We start from the raw sequence: 18,189 nt of genomic DNA on the forward strand, positions 1-18,189 counted from the left end.
CTATATTAATAAATACTTCTGCAGGTGGTACTACGTGGTGGTGGTGCCGGTGTCTCAGGCCACCAAGCAGTGGACCAACCCGGACGAGATGGACCTGGACCTGGATGAGGTGAGCGTGTGGCCAGCTGGCGGCTGATTGGTTAACGCGCCGGGGTCGGAGGTCGCGATTGGCTTCTCGGGGAAGCGAGCGCTCGTAGCTAATGATGTGGAGACTGTGAGCAGTGAGTCACTCACACAGGTGGACGTTTCCTAATTGGACAGACGGTCCTGAGAAGAACCATCTGTCGTCCAGGAGACTCGGAATCATCTCAATTCAAAGAAGCTTTATTGACTGCAGGCCTGGAACAACAAAACACAAGTTGAATATCTTTTTTTTAAATCTTTATTTATTATAAACAAACATCTTTTAAGATCACATTGAAGATTTATGCTCAAATTAAAAATGTTCATATTTTTATTTTATGTTTTAAGGGATGAAGTTTAATAATAAAGTAAGATTAATTTAATTTTTAATCTTATAAATATAATTAAATTAATCTTAACCGTTTTATTTAATTAAATAAAAAAATAAATAAAAATAAATGTTACTTCTTTTTTTTATTTTAATTTGTATTATGTATAATAAGTAATTATGTTATTTGTATTTTTTTAATTCAGTTTTAAGGGATCACGATATATAACAAAATTCATTAAATCATATGAATAAATTCATAAATTCAACAAATCATTTAAATGAACCTAAATAGTTTTATTTAATTTAAGACATAAATAGATATTTTACTTACTTACTAAAAAATATCTTGCTCACTTATTCATTTATTGATTTGTATTTGTATTACATATAATAAATAATTAGATGATTTTAAAAAATGTATTCAGTTTTAAATTAACTTAAACTGTTTTATTTTATTTAAGAACTAAAGTTTAAAATAATGTATTTTTATTTGTATTATTTATTATTTATAATAAGATAATTTGGGCTTTAAGTATAAGCCAAAGTATTTTAACATTCATTGATATTTTATTAACAACAAATATCTGCTACAGTTGTTGTTGCACATAGTTTTTAAATTAAATTAAGTTTTTGTCAAATTGTCATGTCATATTTTTGATCATTTAAGGTACAAAACTATTATACTATTAAAAATATCTATATAAATTTAATATACTTTGATTATTACTGATTTGTTTATCATCAGATTTGGTTATTTGAATCCCCAAAAGCCAAATACATATTTTCCCAAATATATGTATCCATTAGCATTAGCATTAGCGTTAGCATCGTAGCGTGTCAAAGGCTAGAAATAAACGAGCTGTAAAAGGTAAATTAGTTTCTTCCTGTGATGAATGTTTTCTCCTCCGAGCTCGTATTTAACAGCTGAGATGTTTAAGTGAGATTTATTGCTTCTCGTTCTCACGTTCATAAAAGCTCGACGGTCCACCGGAGAGTCGCCGCTAACTGTCGGCGCCGAATATTAATTGCATCGCTTAAACCGGAGTCTTGGCGGGCGAGTCTTTGTTATTGTTGCCGCTCCCCACAGGAACCCGGCAGAACCCGTGGAGGTCCAGGACCGGGACCGTCGGACTCGTTAAACACTTAAAGCGGTTCCTCGTCTCCTCCCTTCTCGACGCCGCCATTTAATAAAAGCCTCGTCTGGAGAAACGTAACCGAACCCGGTGGTGTTTTCTTCTTCTCTCACAGCTCCTGAAGTCCAGCGAGGGTCCGGCTCTGAGGCGGCGGCGGCGCCGTCACCTGGACTCGTCCAAGCCGTTCATCGCCGCCAAGCTGGCGTCGCTGCCGCCCAACTTCACGCTGGGAGACGAGAAGATGTACAACGGCTTCTTCAACAAGCCGCTGACCAGCCAGCAGATGTACTTGTGCTACGTGCTCGCCGTGCTGCGCAACAAGGGCGTCGACAACGCCGCCAACTACGTGAGTGACGCGCTAGGAACTGTGTTAGCGAGTGTTCGTTTCAGGGGGGACTCTGATTTCCTCCCATCATCTCATTGTGAACAAACCATCTCAGACTCGTTGACTCAACCTTTACCAGCTGAGACTTATGAATCATTAAGTTTCACTTTTCCTTTATTTGTTTAAATTATATATATGTTATTTTTTATCCTATAACTTGAGTTTTTATTCCTGGAAATATGAATCTAAATGAATGTTTATTTTAACAGTTTCAAAATTCCATATATTTGTCATTTAATACATTTTTTAAGTTCATTAAGGAGAATCAAAATCAATTGTTTTTAAATTTGTCCTTTTAATTTCTGTATTTTTCAGGCTCATATATTTTACTGTTTTTAGAAGTTGTCAAATAATTAAAAAATAGATAACGTTAACCTAAAAGTGGAATTCTGCACTAGTATATTATTTTCTTGTTTTTTCTCTTTTTTTTAAGTATTTAAAATATACATATTTTTTATTTAATAATTTAATAATTTATTTATAATTTGATATGGTCTGAAAACGAATAATTTTAATGTTTTTAATTTGAATAATTGTAGATTTATTTTTTTATTTATAAATCTCTGTAGTATCACTTCACCAGGCTTCATAGTATTTCTTAGCGAGGCTTCCTAGTATTACTCCGTGAGGCTCTGTAGTATAACTTTGCTTTGTAAACAAATTACAGTAATCTTCCGACATTTTTTATTAATAATTTAATATTTTATTTGTGTTTTCGGGTGTTAAAAACGATTAATTATATACTAGTAATTTAAATAATTATTATTATTTATTATAAATGTATTTACTTTAAAAGTATTTCACATCATTTCTTCACCCAAAACTTTTTACTAGTTTTTAACTGTAGTTCTTTCTTGAATTGTAGTTTATTTTTCTTTTTTTTAATCTTCATTTTCTTCCCTCATATGAACCAAATTACATCATAAAGTCAAACTTTTTTGTTTGTCAGCCATTTCTTTATTTCTTTGTCTCTGGTCCTCCCTCGGCTCTGGTCCTCCCTCGGCTCTGGTCCTCCTTCGGCTCTGGTCCTCCCTCGGCTCTGGTCCCAGCGGGAGGATCATCCCGGGCGTGAATCCTGGAGAATCTCGACACGTCTTCTCTGACGAGCTGCTTGTGTTTATCGCTCGTTCCCGACACTCAGAACTCTCTCCAAAATGTCAACTCCTACTTTATCGCTGCTTTTACGGCCACTTGAACGATAGAAAGTCGCTCGTAAGTTAGCGTCCGTCGTCCATCCGTCCTCGCCGGGACCAGGACACTCCTGAGACCGGTTGCTACAGAACATACTGATTCAGTGTCTCCGGCCTCTCGGCTGTCGCGGCTTCTTGTCTTCTTCCCCCTTTTCTCTTCCTTCCTTCCTTCTTCCTCTCCTCCGTCTGTGCTTCCTCCCGGTGAAGGAGGCGCAGGAGATGGATTAGTGAGGCTGGACTTAAGAGGAGGAACTGGTCAAAGAGCCTGTATTGCAGCCCTGGTTCCCTTTCAGAACTCTTTTAAATACCACACAAACACACACACAAACACACACAAACACACACACGCACACACACACACGCACACAAACACGCAAACACACCACCAGGATCTATTCCACTTCAAACAGACGCTCACACCTGAACACCTGAAGGTGAGACGGGTCTCCTTCCTTAAACCAGCAGAAGTTTTCCCATCGTCAGGCCTTATAGAAATGTCTGCGAGGCTTTGTAGTATTACTCCACAAGCCTTTGAAGAATTACTCCGTGAGGCTCTGTAGTATTACTCCGCCAGAGACCGTAGTATTATTCCGAAAGGCTTAGCAGTTGTACTTTGTAGGGCTTTGAAGTATTTTCCTGTAAGCTTTCGTAGTATAACTCCATGAGTCGCCATAGTATTACACCGAAAGGCTTGAAAGTATTTGTCCTCAAATCTGTGTAGCAATACTCCATAAGGCTCCTAGTATTACTCAGCCAGTGTCCGCAGTATTACTCCGCCAGGCTTCATAGTATTACTCTGTGAGGTTCCTTAGTATTACTGCGCCAGGGTCAGTAGTATTACTCTGGCAAGCCTTGTAGTATTTATCTGCAAGTAATTGTATTACTCCGTGAGGCTCTGTTGTATTACCCCGCCAGGGATCGTAGTATTTCTCCGCAAGGCTTTGCAGTTTTTCTTTTTGAGACTCTGTAGTATTACTCCACCACTTTACATAGTATTACTCTCTGAGGTTGCGTAGTATTTGTCCGCCAGGGTCCGTAGTTTACCCTGTGAGGCAGTTTTATTGGATTAATTCGTAATAATACTGAGCTTCAACATAATACTACGGTGTGTGTATAAGGATCTAAAATAGTACTTGTTAAAGACCTTCTGTGTGTTAAAGCGTGTTTCAAACTCAAGGCTGTCACAGTAAAACAAAGTTCACCTTATAGTCCGTAAACCACGGTTGGATTCTCGTGGTCGTCATGGACGTGTACGACGTTATAAAACCCTCCTCAGACGCAGGTTGTTGGTGCGACACTGTGGCGGTTTATTAGCAAACATCAGCCGTTTGAGGGCGAGTCGTGCGGCGAAGACGCAGCTGCCGGCGGCAGACGCGGCGGCGAGCCCCGCGAGGCTAGCACGACGACGAGCGTGGCGGTAAATGACTTGCGCCTCCGAAACCGCCGCTCGCTCACCGGCACCGAAAAAACTCCCTGAGCGCGGATCAAACGCCAGGGTTTAATAAGTCGTGTATATATCGACGGCCACGGGCGGCGGCGTCAGAGGAAGGAGGGGAAGGAAGAGGAAGTGTCTGCTCGCCACCCGCGGCGGGTAAACAAGCCGATGGGGGGGGAGTAGAGATAGATGCTGGAGTCTATGAACAGTAGCAGTTAATGGGCGATAAGAGCGAGGGGGGCGGGGCTAGGAACCCCATGTGACCCCGGAACACCGGGTCAGGAAGAGAAGGCGTCGAACATCTGCTTCATCTATGATGCAGCGACAAGTTGAGGCGACACAGCGGGAGTGTTTCGAAAGTTTCCACGTAAGAGATCCAGGTCAAGTCGTTAGCATTAGCGTTAGCGATGAGGAAACTCCTCGGGGTACTCCGGGGCACCTCGTGCAGCAGCTCCCCCGTAGTGTCTCCACCTTCTCAGTGTGTCACCGGCCCAGTTTCTTGCTCCAGGAACACTAAATAAATCACAAACACTTCTTCTGTGCGACCAGTGACGTCGCCGCACACCAGGAACTACTTCTTCATCAAGCGACAGATGACGGTGTTTCCTCCTCTTTTTTCACTCTTAAAAGCTGAGGAGTATTTCTGGGGAACAAACTCTCTAAAGCGTCGTCTTCTCTCCCAAAACCTCAAGATTCATCTGCGTTTCCATGAAGTTTCTCCAACTGAAGAAACTCAAGAACTTGTTTCTTCCCAAATGTGTGGCGTTGAGGGACGACGAGGAACGTCTTGAGATTCCACTCGAACAAAACACTTGAGTCTTTGAACGACAGGATGAGATACAATCTTTCATGAAGATACTTTTTTAATGGTTTTGATACTAAAACAAGTCTCGAGGTATCAAGTCACATGACCAGTAGCATCACTTGTTTGTTGTTTATTTTCTACTACTACCACTACGGCTACTTACTTCTACTACTATTCCTACTACCACTACCACTACTACTACTTACTACTATAACTACTACCACTACTACTACTTACTTCTACAACTACTACTACTTACTTCTACTACGACTTATACTACCACTACTACTTCTTATTCTACTTTTAATACTACTACTTCTACTTCTACTGCTACTACTACTACTACTACTACTACTATTAACACTACTACTTCTTATTCTACTTCTAATACTACTACTACTTCCACTACCACTTCTACTACTTCTTCTACTTCTAATACTACTACTACTACTTCTACTGATACTACTACTACCACTACAACTACTTGCTTCTACTACTACTACTACTACTACTACCACTACAACTACTTGCTTCTACTACTACTACTACTACTACCACTACTACTACCACTACAACTACTTGCTTCTACTATTTCTACTACTACTACTACCATTAGTACTACCACTACAACTACTTTCTTCTACTACTACTACTACTACCACTACTTGCTTCTAATACCACAATCACTACTACTACTACTTACTTCTACTACGACTTCTAATACCACTACTACTTCTTATTCTACTTCTAATACTACTACTACTACCACTACCACTACCACTACTTGCTTCTAATACCACTATCACTACTACTACTTCTTACTTCTACTACCACTTCTACTACCACTTCTACTTCTTATTCTACTTCTAATACTACTACTACTACGTCTACTGCTACTACTACCACTACTACTTAATTCTACTACGACTTCTACTACAACTACTACTACTACTTCTAATACTACTTCTTGCACTGCTACTCACAACATGAAAGTGTTTCATGAAGCTTCATCAACCATCACTACTTTGCAAAGAACTTCTTAAAACAGCAGTAACCAGTTGACAAAAGCTTCAGTTCTAAACCATCTTTAAACAAAAGCCTCCCTGTGTTCGACCAACTGGTCACGCAGCCCCAGGTATCAGCTCGGCTCAGGCCACTGACCAAATCCTCTCACCAAATGTCCAGTTGGCATCGAACCTGGGGAGGTTGGCAGGAACTGAAAAAAAAAAGCCTCAGAATTGGACGTTTCAAAACTGAAAACTCTCACCTAACGTAGGTGTTGACAGAAGCTGGCAATTATCAAACAAAACAGACGTTATTTTGTGCGGATCAAGTTCCTGCTGCTTCCTGTTTAAGCCAGAGAGTGGTCGCCTGAACAGGAAGTAGTATCAGCTGATATCAGAGAAAATCGTCTTCCATGATACATTGTTTTCTTTAAGAAATCGTATTATGTTGAGAAATATTTTACGTGGTAAAAAATAACTAAAATTATATAAAAGATAATGTATAATGATATTAGGATTTGGCCCATTCAGGATAGTCCTCCAGGAGGTGGCGCCACATTAAGTTGATATTTTTAGCAATACAAATATTTCATATGTACTTTGGATTAATTTCAAAATATGAATTTGGAGTTTAAAGTATACAATTCTGACGCCACATTTTGCATTGTCTTCTTACACCTTCTGTCGTTGTGATATCAAGATACAGGAGTAACAGTATATATATATAAAATATATTGCTATATATTTTGATACTGTAAGAATGAGGATATATTTGTAGTATTGTCGAGTACTTGACTCTGGTGGTGTTGCAGGATTTGCAGACCGCATGACAAAGTCGTAACTTGGTCTACTGAATTATCTATATGTCTATACTGAATTCAGAAAAAACGGTGCCCTTGGACAAATGAAGATCTCCTGCGTCTGAAGAGACTTTGTCGAAAGACTGAGCGTCTCTGGAAGTCCACTAAACTTGAGGTGCACTGACTTCACCTCAGGGATCTGATGTCTATTTACAATGAGATGGTGGAAACTGCTAGATCTGATTACATCAGAAAACTGGTAGCAGGAAATAAGAAAAACCCCAAAGTGTTGTTTGACACGATTAATTCTGTCGTGTCTCCTGCTCCTCAAATCACGCCTGTCTTCTGTGAAGCAATGCATTGTTGAGATTTTTCATTGATAAAATTAAATTGATCAAAGAGAAAATCTCTCCCCCTTTGTTTGGAACCCCTACTGCCTCTGAGCCCCTCTCCTCCTCTTGGTGTTCCTTCACTGCTGTATCTTCGGGTGATATCTCGGCACTAGTGAACAAGATGAAACCCTCCTCTTGCTCAGATGACGTCCTTCCTTGTAGGCTTTGTATCAAAGTATTTGATGTAATTTGCCACTGGGTTACCAATATGGTGAACCTTTCCCTTTCCACAGGGGTTTTTCCCAATGCATTTAAACATGCCATTGTGGAGCCTCTGCTCAAAAAAGCAGGCTTAGACCCAACTGACCTCAGTGATTTCAGGCCTATTTCTAAGCTCCCTTTCTTGTCCAAGATCTTGGAGAAGGTGGTGTCTGAGCAGCTGTCTTTGTTACTACTTAATTCTACTATGTCTTCTACTGCCACTACTACTTTTTATCCTACTTCTTATACTTCTACTGCAACTTCTACTGCTACAACTGCTACTACCACTACTACTACTTACTTCTACAACTACTACTATGTACTTCTACTACGACTTCTTCTACCACTGCTACCTCTTCTACTTTTAATACTACTACTGCTACTGCTACTACTACTACTACTACTACTACTACTACTACCAAAAAAAAAAAATATGATTTGAAAATCCAAAATAAAACACATTGTGATATATTGGTATTGATATATATTAGGACCTGTCCCGGTCTCATGAATGACTGTCAATGACCATCATCCTCTTCATCAGAAGTTTCCACCACAGGGTTGTTTGCTCTACTTTGAACTGTAAATGATTGAATTGGTAAAAGAAAAAAAAAAAAAAAAGTCCAATCTAAATGCTAAGTAAAGTCAAAAATATTATATGAATAATTGTCATTTTGAATGACGCTGATGTAAATTATGGGCTGCCGCTCCCAGCGCTACACAAGGTGAGCCGGTGTTAATAGTGTTTCGCTTTGCTGTACAACTTTGCTGACATTTATATTCCGCTCACTTCCTTTCCTTCGCCGGCTCTAATTCTGCTGCTGCTCTGGGCTCGAGACACACGAGTCTCTTTTTGGAATTTCAAAAGGCTTTTGACAAACAATATCAGGGACGAATTAGGGACTTTTTTTCTTTTCCTTCCACGAAGTCTGTTGAAGAAAAACTTTTTTTCCCGATCGTCACCGAGTCACTTCCTGTGGGCGACTCCCTGCAGCGACGCCCGCGGTAAACGGAAATGCTCGTCGTTTCGGTCGTCATTGGGAAAAAGTGGAGGTTTTTGAACGAGAGTCCTGGTCCAGGAGAGACCGGACCCTGCAGCCACGACTCTGTTCTACGCAGATAAAGGATTTCTTGACATTCCGTCTTCAAAACTGCCAGACACAAAAAAACAAAAGAACGAGCACCTTTTTTTTTTCCCGCATCCGTTTGTTTGTTGTTGCGACCCCTGCGGCGGCTTTAATCCGCTCCAGGAGAGACGGCGGCGCCGACGGGGTCAACGGCGAGGAGAAACAATTGTGCTGCGAGATGTGGATCTGCGGCTCAGGGGACGCCGATGGAAGTCGTGTTGCCCAAAGGCCAGATAGCGGCGTCGATACTGGGCTCGCTAAAACACCTTCGCTCGCTCCCTCGTCCGCGGCGCCGCCTCCTCGCAGACAAACACTTGTTATCGCAAACGCACACCTCGACCTGGACGAGGAAGTGTTGTTGTCTCAACAGTTGTGTTGACGCGGCGAGTGTAGAGGGCGAGCGAAGCGACTCTCTTTGTAACTGCAGCTTTGAGTACGAGTGGAATTCGAAGTCAGTGGAAACTGATTGGAGGATAACGACCGCGCGACTCTAGAGGGCGCTCACGTGTCGTGTGCACAGGATGTTAAAGTGTTAAACCTGCTGAAGTTGTTATTCTATAGATTCACCTCAAGGAAATAATGAGTCGTCAGTCAACGTCGTAACGATTCATAAACCGACAATATATTTTGATTTATGTGTTATTTGTTAACTTGGCGTCACGCTTTGAGTGCGACAGTCACGCAATTTCACCCAATTCTCACACTTTTATTTACCCATTCATGCCTTATTTTTATTATTTACACAAAAATTCTCTCTTCTCTTAACTTCAGAAGGAAGGAAATCAACGTTTACCTTTCAAATTAAAAGCATTGAATCAATCCTTTACGATGACAGTCAAACTCTACTGTTTCAAATTCATGCTATTCATTCATTTTATTTAAGTCTATCGATGGTTTTAAAACGAATTTACAAAGTTTAAGATGCGATAAATCAATACTTTCCCTGAGTTACAATCACTGTCTGTCGTATATCCCAGAAAACATCGTAAAATTTGAATGTAGAACGATCGTGATGTTGATCAGTAAAACTGACAGGTTTAGGATATGAATCAATATTTATATCAAGTTACCATCATTGACTTCCATAGATCTTCTCTGGAAGACGTAGAATATTTTATTGTAGAAGTTTAGAGAAATTAAACATCGTATTTATCTAAATAAGGTTGTTTTGGAATCTTTATTTTAACAGTTGCTATTCACAGTTTCTGTTGGAAGTTTATTCAAAACCCTTGCTAGCTTTGACGCTAGCTAGTTTCACCCAGACTATATCTAGATCTAATCTACCTATCTAGTATCAGTGTATCAGCAACTTTACACCTATTTTTTGTGCTTCAAATTCACATTTAAGTCGTTATTTATCAAACTTATTGACACGTTTTCACTGAGTGATGCTAATCCGCTAACCTGAAGTAGCATCTTTTCAAAGTCCAGCATAAAAAGAACAAAGTGCAAATCAAAAAGGACATAGATCAAAGGACCTCAGAGAAAAGTCCAGGTTGTTGAGATCCTGGCGATGACTGAGGACAAGAGGATACAGCAGCTTTTAAAAGCTTATTGAAATGCACTATTGAATGGAGCCAATACACGAAAAAACTTTACTTTATATATACATTAAATACAGGTTATTTTAAGGAGTTAGTTAGAGTTAGTCATTATTTATCAAACTTATTGACACGTTTTCACTGAGTGATGCTAATCCGCTAACCTGAAGTAGCATATTTTCAAAGTCCAACTTTGGTTTGACGAATTAAACGTGTATTTTCGACGTTCAAAACGAGTTTAATATCTTTTGTACACGTTTAGTTCATTAGCACTCAGTCGTAAGAGTACAGAAGCATCTTCGTGAGTCTAGTGTTGTGACGGTTGTAAACGCTAATGTCTACGAAAAAGATGTTCTCTCCTGATGTTCGTCTGCGACGCCGCGAGTGCTTCTGGGACGAGAGTATCTTCTTCCTCTAGCTGGTCTGAGACGAGAGTATCTTCTTCTTCTGCAGCTGGTCTGAGACGAGAGTATCTTCTTCTCCTGCAGCTGGTCTGAGACGAGAGTATCTTATTCCTCTAGCTTGTCTGAGACGAGAGTATCTTCTTCTCCTGCAGCTGGTCTGAGACGAGAGTATCTTCTTCCTCTAGCTGGTCTGAGACGAGAGTATCTTCTTCTCCTGCAGCTGGTCTGAGACGAGAGTATCTTCTTCCTCTAGCTGGTCTGAGACGAGAGTATCTTCTTCTCCTGCAGCTGGTCTGAGACGAGAGTATCTTCTTCCACTAGCTGGTCTGAGACGAGAGTATATTCTTCTCCTGCAGCTGGTCTGAGACGAGAGTATCTTCTTCCTCTAGCTGGTCTGAGACGAGAGTATCTTCTTCCTCTAGCTGGTCTGAGACGAGAGTATCTTCTTCCTCTAGCTGGTCTGAGACGAGAGTATCTTCTTCTCCTCCAGCTGGTGTCGATAAGAGAAGCTACGACACACAGCGATGCTCTCTGAGCTCATCTCACTTTATCTTTCCAATTAATATCTGCCTGTGCGCTGAAGAGCTGGACGCTGTGCCGCTAATGATCCAGATTACTGCCGCCTGCCGCCCCGTCGCCTCCCCCGCCTCATGCTGGGAGCCCCCCCATCCTTTTATTTGAGAGCTGTCACCTCTGGACCCTCCTCCCTCCCTGAACCCCACTAATGACTGACACTTTCTCTGTTTCCTTTGGAGTCTGGCTTCACTCGGGGAGTCATGAACACGGAGAATTATCTGTTTTTCTTCCACTGATGTCTCTTTACAAGCGAGGTGGAGACGCACCTTCGTCTCTCCTCCTCCTCCTCCTCCTCCAGCTCCTCTTCCTCTTCCTCCTCCTCCTCGTCCTCCTCCTCGTCCTCCTCTTCCTTCTCTTCCTCCTCCTCGTCCTCCTCCTCCAGCTCCTCTTCCTCTTCCTCCTCCTCCTCGTCCTCCTCGTCCTCCTCTTCCTTCTCTTCCTCCTCCTCCTCCTCCTCCTTGTCCTCCTCCTCCTGCTCCTCCTCCTCCTTGTCCTCCTGCTCCTCCTCCTCCTCCTCCTCTTCCTCCTCCTCCTGCTCCTCCTCGTCCTCCTCCTCCTCCTCCAGCTCCTCTTCCTCCTCCTCCTCCCCCTCATCCTCCTCTTCCTTCTCTTCCTCCTACTCCTCCTCGTCCTCCTCCTTGTCCTCCTCCTCGTCCTCGTCCCTCTCCTCGTCCTCCTCCTGCTCCTCCTGCTCCTCCTTCTCCTCCTCCTCTTCCTCCAGCTCCTCTTCCTCTTCCTCCTCCTCCTCGTCCTCCTCTTCCTTCTCTTCCTCCTACTCCTCCTCGTCCTCCTCCTCCTCCTCCTTGTCCTCCTCCTCGTCCTCCTCCTCCTGCTCCTCCTGCTCCTCCTTCTCCTCCTCCTCCTCCTCCTCCTCCTCCTCCTCCTCCTCCTCCTCCTCCTCCTCCTCCTCCAGCTCCTCTTCCTCTTCCTCCTCCTCCTCATCCTCCTCTTCCTTCTCTTCCTCCTACTCCTCCTCGTCCTCCTCGTCCTCCTCCTCCTTGTCCTCCTCCTCCTCCTCCTCCTCCGTCACGGTGTGAACACTAATGAAGAAGAGACGATTCCTCTCCGATGCCCCCATTTATCTCAGTGACCGAGGGACATTCTTGTCGTCCCTTCTTCCTCCTGTTTTTCTTTTTCTCTCCATCCGTCTCATCAGCTTCTCTGCACAGGAATGATAATGAGCTGCTGTGTTTGTTTTTTATCCTTCTTCCCTGGATTTGAGCAAATATCTGCAACTTTTTTATATTTTTGATTGAACTATAATAATCAAGTGTTCGCGACGTCATTATTTCCTCGTTCGTTTAGTCAAATAATTGATGGTTTCAACCGTTAAACACGATTTTAATTTATGTTCATGATTTGTTAGCTCGTACCGTTAGCTCGCTGCTGCTCATAGTAGCAGCTATGAACAGGAAGTGATGTCGTGAGTGTGTACTATCGTAAATCTTCTTATCTGAGATGAAGCACGTTCTTGAAGAAAGAAAAACAAAGTTTATATTTATGTAGCATGCTAAGCTAACGTATGTGTAGAAATGTGTGGGAAATGTATCAGGCGTTGTTTAAATATTTATTCTGAAAATAACTTAATTTTATATGTATCTATATATATATCACAATATCACAACCCTGTCAATACATTTTTCTGATTCGATTAACGCAGTGATATCAAATATCCTGACGCGAAACAACCGATGTTACTTTCGTGAGAGTCGGTAGTTCTGATGCCACCAACTTGATCTGTGCTTTCGGATCTTACATCTCACTTGAATTAGACTTCATTTATCAACTCTCTACTCCAGTTAAGTTCAGCTCTTGTGGCTAAGAAAGTGTTTTAAAAAATAAAACTAACTCCATAAAATGTTCACAATAACCTGTATTTAATGATATTATACAATAGTAGCCGACAAAGGTTTTCGGGGAAAGATGTGGTGATTTTATACGAATCACAGGGTCAACGATGCGATATATAGTCATACTCTAGTAACAAGTATATACTTATAATAACTATAGTATTGTCCAGTACTTTACTGTTGTTGTAGTATTTACAGACCACATGACTCTTGACGAAGTCTTAACTACTTTCATTTGTTTTTAAACCCAAAATATGTCCAAACATCAGCTTTTAAAGCTGCTGGACTCACTGTATCCTCTCGTCCTCAGTCGTAACTACTTTCATTTGTTTTCACCCAAAATATGTCCAAACATCAGCTTTAAAAGCTGCTGGAGTCACTGTATCCTCTCGTCCTCAGTTTTAACTGCTTTCATTTTTTTTAAACCGAAATATGTCCAAACATCAGCTTTAAAAGTTGCTGGACTCACTGTATCCTCTCGTCCTCAGTTGTAACTGCTTTCATTTGTTTTCAAACCAAAATATGTCCAAACATCAGCTTTTAAAGCTGCTGGACTCACTGTATCCTCTCGTCCTCAGTCATCGCCAGGATCTCAGGATTTCATATAGCGGTGTATAAATTGAAAATAGGTTCACGTACAGTGCTGTTGAATATTGTTTAAAAACAAAAGTGTATCAATATTTTTCTTGCACCCTAAACTCTTCGGCGGCCATTTTGACAAACCTTAAAAGCAGTAATTCGATGTGAAACTGTCGTCCACTGGTGAAAACTCTGTATAACAAGTCACCAAAACGCAAAAAATTGATTATCTGTTCACGGCCCGAAGCTCTTGAGCACAAGTGAGAGAAGAAATCAGCCGCAAGATACACATTTTGTTTTTTAGCTCAGCTCTTTTCTCATCATTTCAGAGCCGTTAAATGGCGAGTCAAGGAAAAACTGTTGCCTGTTAGCCAACTTCATAAGGAAGAAGAAGTAAAGCTACGTGTCCGGCTCACGTTTGAAGTCAGAAGCTTCAGCGACCGCTTCTGGAAAAGCTATTCCCGGGTCCAGAAACATTTCCCAGAAGTCACCTCTTCCTGTCCTCCTCCCGCAGATGACGTTCTCCGCCAGCCCGTACTCGGACCTGATCCAGGTGGCGAGCCTGGAGCAGCCCGAGATGCTGTGGGTGATGGGCCCGGTCCTGGCTGTCATCCTCATCATCATCAGTGTCATCGCCATCCTGCTGCTGAAGAAGTAAGCATCTGCGCGTCACGTGATGTTTGTTGCCGCGGCGCCGGCGTTTCCCGGGGTTGCGTCAGGGAGTCGTAACGAGCTCGCGAGCCTTTGACACTCGCGCCCCTTAAACCTCCTTCGTGGTGAAACCGAAAGCAACCGTCGCATCGATTTCTAGAAACTTTTTTTTTTTTCTTTTTTCGTAGAAATGATTTCGAACCCGGTCGGACATTTTTAACAATGGCTGGTGAAGTGTGAGCCGCGGATGACAGCCGGCGTCGCCTCGGTAACGAAAAGGCGCAGCTTCGGCTGTCAAATCTCCGAAATGTGTCTCCGGACAAAAGTGTTTTGGAGACGAGTGTGTGTTTGTATCACGAGCAGCAGACCCTCGTTCACTCGCATCCACGACTTCTTCAAACGATTTAAAGTTATAGAACATTTAGTCGTTGTTATTAACTGCTATATTTTAAATAATGGACATAATTGTTCGTTTTTAGGTCAATTCTCTTAATTTAAACATGTTTTTTTGACGCTTTAGTGAGTTAAATGTTTATTTATCGTATATTTTTAATCAGCAAAAGTTGACAGAATAATATTTTCAATTATTATATTATCATAAAAATGTAGAAAATATGATATAAATTATATTTACTCATTAATACTAGTCACCAGTTATATTCAGAAATAAAATTAAATAATGATTTATTAGATAAAACGTTGATATTAAACCCCTTTACTGTTGTTACTGTTGCTTAATAACATATTTTCAATAATATAATCATTTAAATTGATTTAAAAAAGTGTCAGAATTAGTTGAAAATGTCACTAAAAAGTTGCAATTATTGCTCCTAACATTTTCGAAAAGACACTTAAAGACACTTTTATAGTAATTAATTTATTGTGACAGTTTGAATTATTATAAAGATATATACATTAATGCTAATATATATTGCTGTATGTTAAAACAATTACAAAATAATCAATAGTTTAAGAAAAAAACGATTTCTAATAATACATAAAACTAAAATCTGAATTAAATAAATATTTAACCACCTTTAAAGAAATGTATAAGTGGCATCTTTGATGTGATGCTGCCCCCACGACCCAGTCATTAGCTTAACTTAATTATTAGTTTTTAAATGTTCCTTTATTTTTTTGGTAAATATACTTTAATTATATATATATTTATTGAGCAAATTCATTTTATATTATTTATCTATTATTACATTAACTGATGAGGAAAACCAACATTTCTAGTCAAAATATTTATATATCAATATAAGACAGTTTTAAATATTTTAAAAACTTTATTAATAATTACTAGTCATAAGTAAATAATTATACATACATAGTAAATAACATATTGAAATAAATTAATTTTTCACTACTAAACTAATTATTTTAATTAATTAATTATTTTTAATTTGATGATTCAAGTTAAATAATTAATGAATAATCACTTGTTTCCTCAAAGATGTAAATATTACAGTAGTTTTTAAAACAAACAAATGTTAAAATATTCATCTTTTTCGACATAAACGTGGTTTAAAAATTCAAAATAATTAATTAATTTTTATTATTATTAACTACATTTTTAATGCTAGTGTTTCAATAAAAGATTAAAATTCAACAAAATGATTATAATTAGTTCTAAAAATCTACAAAATGTATTTATATAATTTTATTTATGATGTTTAAATTAAATAAAGGTAATAAAAAAAATAAAATAAAATAAATAGCTTTGATTATAGTATAAAAAAACACCAAAAATAATTTACAATAGTAAATTGAAATCCAGAAATATTCAAGCGCAATAAACGACAGATATTCTCGGCCTTCTTTGCCGCGCTGCTGCCCCCTCGACGCTGCACTTCAAACACTGACGAGTTTGTTCCTCATATTAACTCCATCCTTCCTTCTTTCTTTGTCTCGTGAACGCAGCAAACCGGAGAGGTGGGTACTTGTCACTTCCATCTGTCTTGTCCATTCATCCCCGAGGTTGTCGGTTCGACTCCCTCTCACCATCAGACGACACAAAAAAAAAACCAAACCTCTGATGTTGAGCCGGGGTCAACAGCACCTCGCGGGGTCCAAACCGTGTGCATGTTCCACGTCTGGTGTCGTCGCTCGCAATCGTCGTCCGCCGTGGTTTGTGTTTCATTATCGAGCGGCGCCGGCTCAGATTGGCCCCGGCTGGACACGCCAGGGCGGCGCCTGCTGCCGAACAGGCCATTGTTGCCGTAAATGCCGAGCAGGGAAGAAAGAGATGTTCCTGTTTTTAACACTGACATTTTCCACGGAGACCAATTCTTCTGCTCTTCGCCTCTTTTTTCTCACCTCGCCCGATCATGGCAGGATTCCAGAGCAGCTTCTCTCGCTCATTAGGCACAGCGTGTTCTGCAAACACACTCTGTGTGCCTGTGCGTGTGTGTGTGTGTGTGTGTGCGTGTGTGTGCGTGTGTGCGTGTGCATGTGTGGGTTAGTGTGTGTCTGACATTCTCCGAGCTTAAACCGTCTTGAACACAGGTTCCATTTTTCCTGGTCAAAGACTCGGCAAGAATGTTGTTTTTCAAATGATTACAAAAGTACAAGATGAACAATTCGAGTCATAATTAAATATTATTAAAAGTCTAAAATTGTTCGTCAGCTTCGCTCAACTTGATATGTTTTCTAGTTTCTAGTTGTATATGTTGGAGGACATGAGTCCACATGAGTCCAGACCAGGCTTCACTGTTTCTCTCTTGACTGAGATCAAATGAATATGAAGCTATGCTACATGGAAATAGCCACGGCCATGCTAACTCATTCTGAGGCTAAGCTAAGTTACTAGCTAGGTTACTGCTAACAGTTGTCGGATTAATTCACAAATATAAATGTCATAAGTTTATTCTTGAACCTTCTTAAATATATGTTTTGATAAAAAATAAATATGAAGCGATGCTAACGACTTTTGCTAAACCAAATTAGCCAGGGATATGCTAACAAATTCTGAGGCTAAGCTAACCTAATTTAGCTAGAATACTGCAAACAGTTGTCGGATTAATTCACACATTTTAATGTCATCAAACTTTACCTTCTTAAATATATTTTAAGCAATATTTTTGTTTTTATTGATTGGTTTTTATTAGTTTTCTCTTAAATTTCCGAAAATTAAAGCTATATATATTTAAGTTTTAAGTGTTTAAAAGTATTTTTAGTCTTAAAATCTCACTTAACTTTAATTTGGACGGAAGTAAATATTTGTTTTAAATCTCTTTATTTCACTTTCATCTGAACAAACGTACAGTTTATGAACATGTTTACCTTCCGACCGTCGCTACAGTGTTTTACGACACTTATGCGCTTCTGCTACGTCAGCGCTCTCAGTAGAACTCCGTCCAGATGGTCCGTGTTCGGGAGAAATTCCGCCCAGAACCAAAAAACGTGATCCCGCATAAAAACCTAATTCTCCGTGGTTGCGCTTCGCTCTAGATGAGCCGTCACGCCTCCTAGCATTAGCTTAAGCCTGAGCGGGAAAGATAACAGGTGGCGCCGCGGCCCGGGCCCCGGCAGCCGAACGGCACCGGCTGTGAAGCATCTTTTTTCTCTTTTTTTTTCTTTTTTCCTCCCTCCATCCTCACATCAGGCGTCGACAGAGGCACTTCCCGCTCCCGCCTCAAAACTCGCCACTTGCAAATGGA

The 18,189-nt window shown here is 40.5% G+C and overlaps 1 protein-coding gene across 9 annotated transcripts in view; it reads left to right on the forward strand.

The window, feature by feature from the left end:
* Positions 1-18,189, forward strand: part of ptprfb (protein tyrosine phosphatase receptor type Fb) — a 229,339-nt gene that overhangs the window by 179,059 nt on the left and 32,091 nt on the right. For all 9 annotated transcript variants that reach the window (XM_087811318.1, XM_087811319.1, XM_087811317.1 and 6 more), the window contains 3 exons: positions 25-109; positions 1,703-1,933; positions 14,391-14,530. In XM_087811318.1, coding sequence (XP_087667444.1) covers positions 25-109; positions 1,703-1,933; positions 14,391-14,530 — 456 coding nt within the window. The remainder of the gene's footprint in view (positions 1-24; positions 110-1,702; positions 1,934-14,390; positions 14,531-18,189) is intronic.

This window comes from Callionymus lyra, chromosome 16 (assembly GCF_982586985.1).
Source record: "Callionymus lyra chromosome 16, fCalLyr1.hap1.1, whole genome shotgun sequence".
Lineage (NCBI taxonomy): Eukaryota > Metazoa > Chordata > Actinopteri > Syngnathiformes > Callionymidae > Callionymus > Callionymus lyra.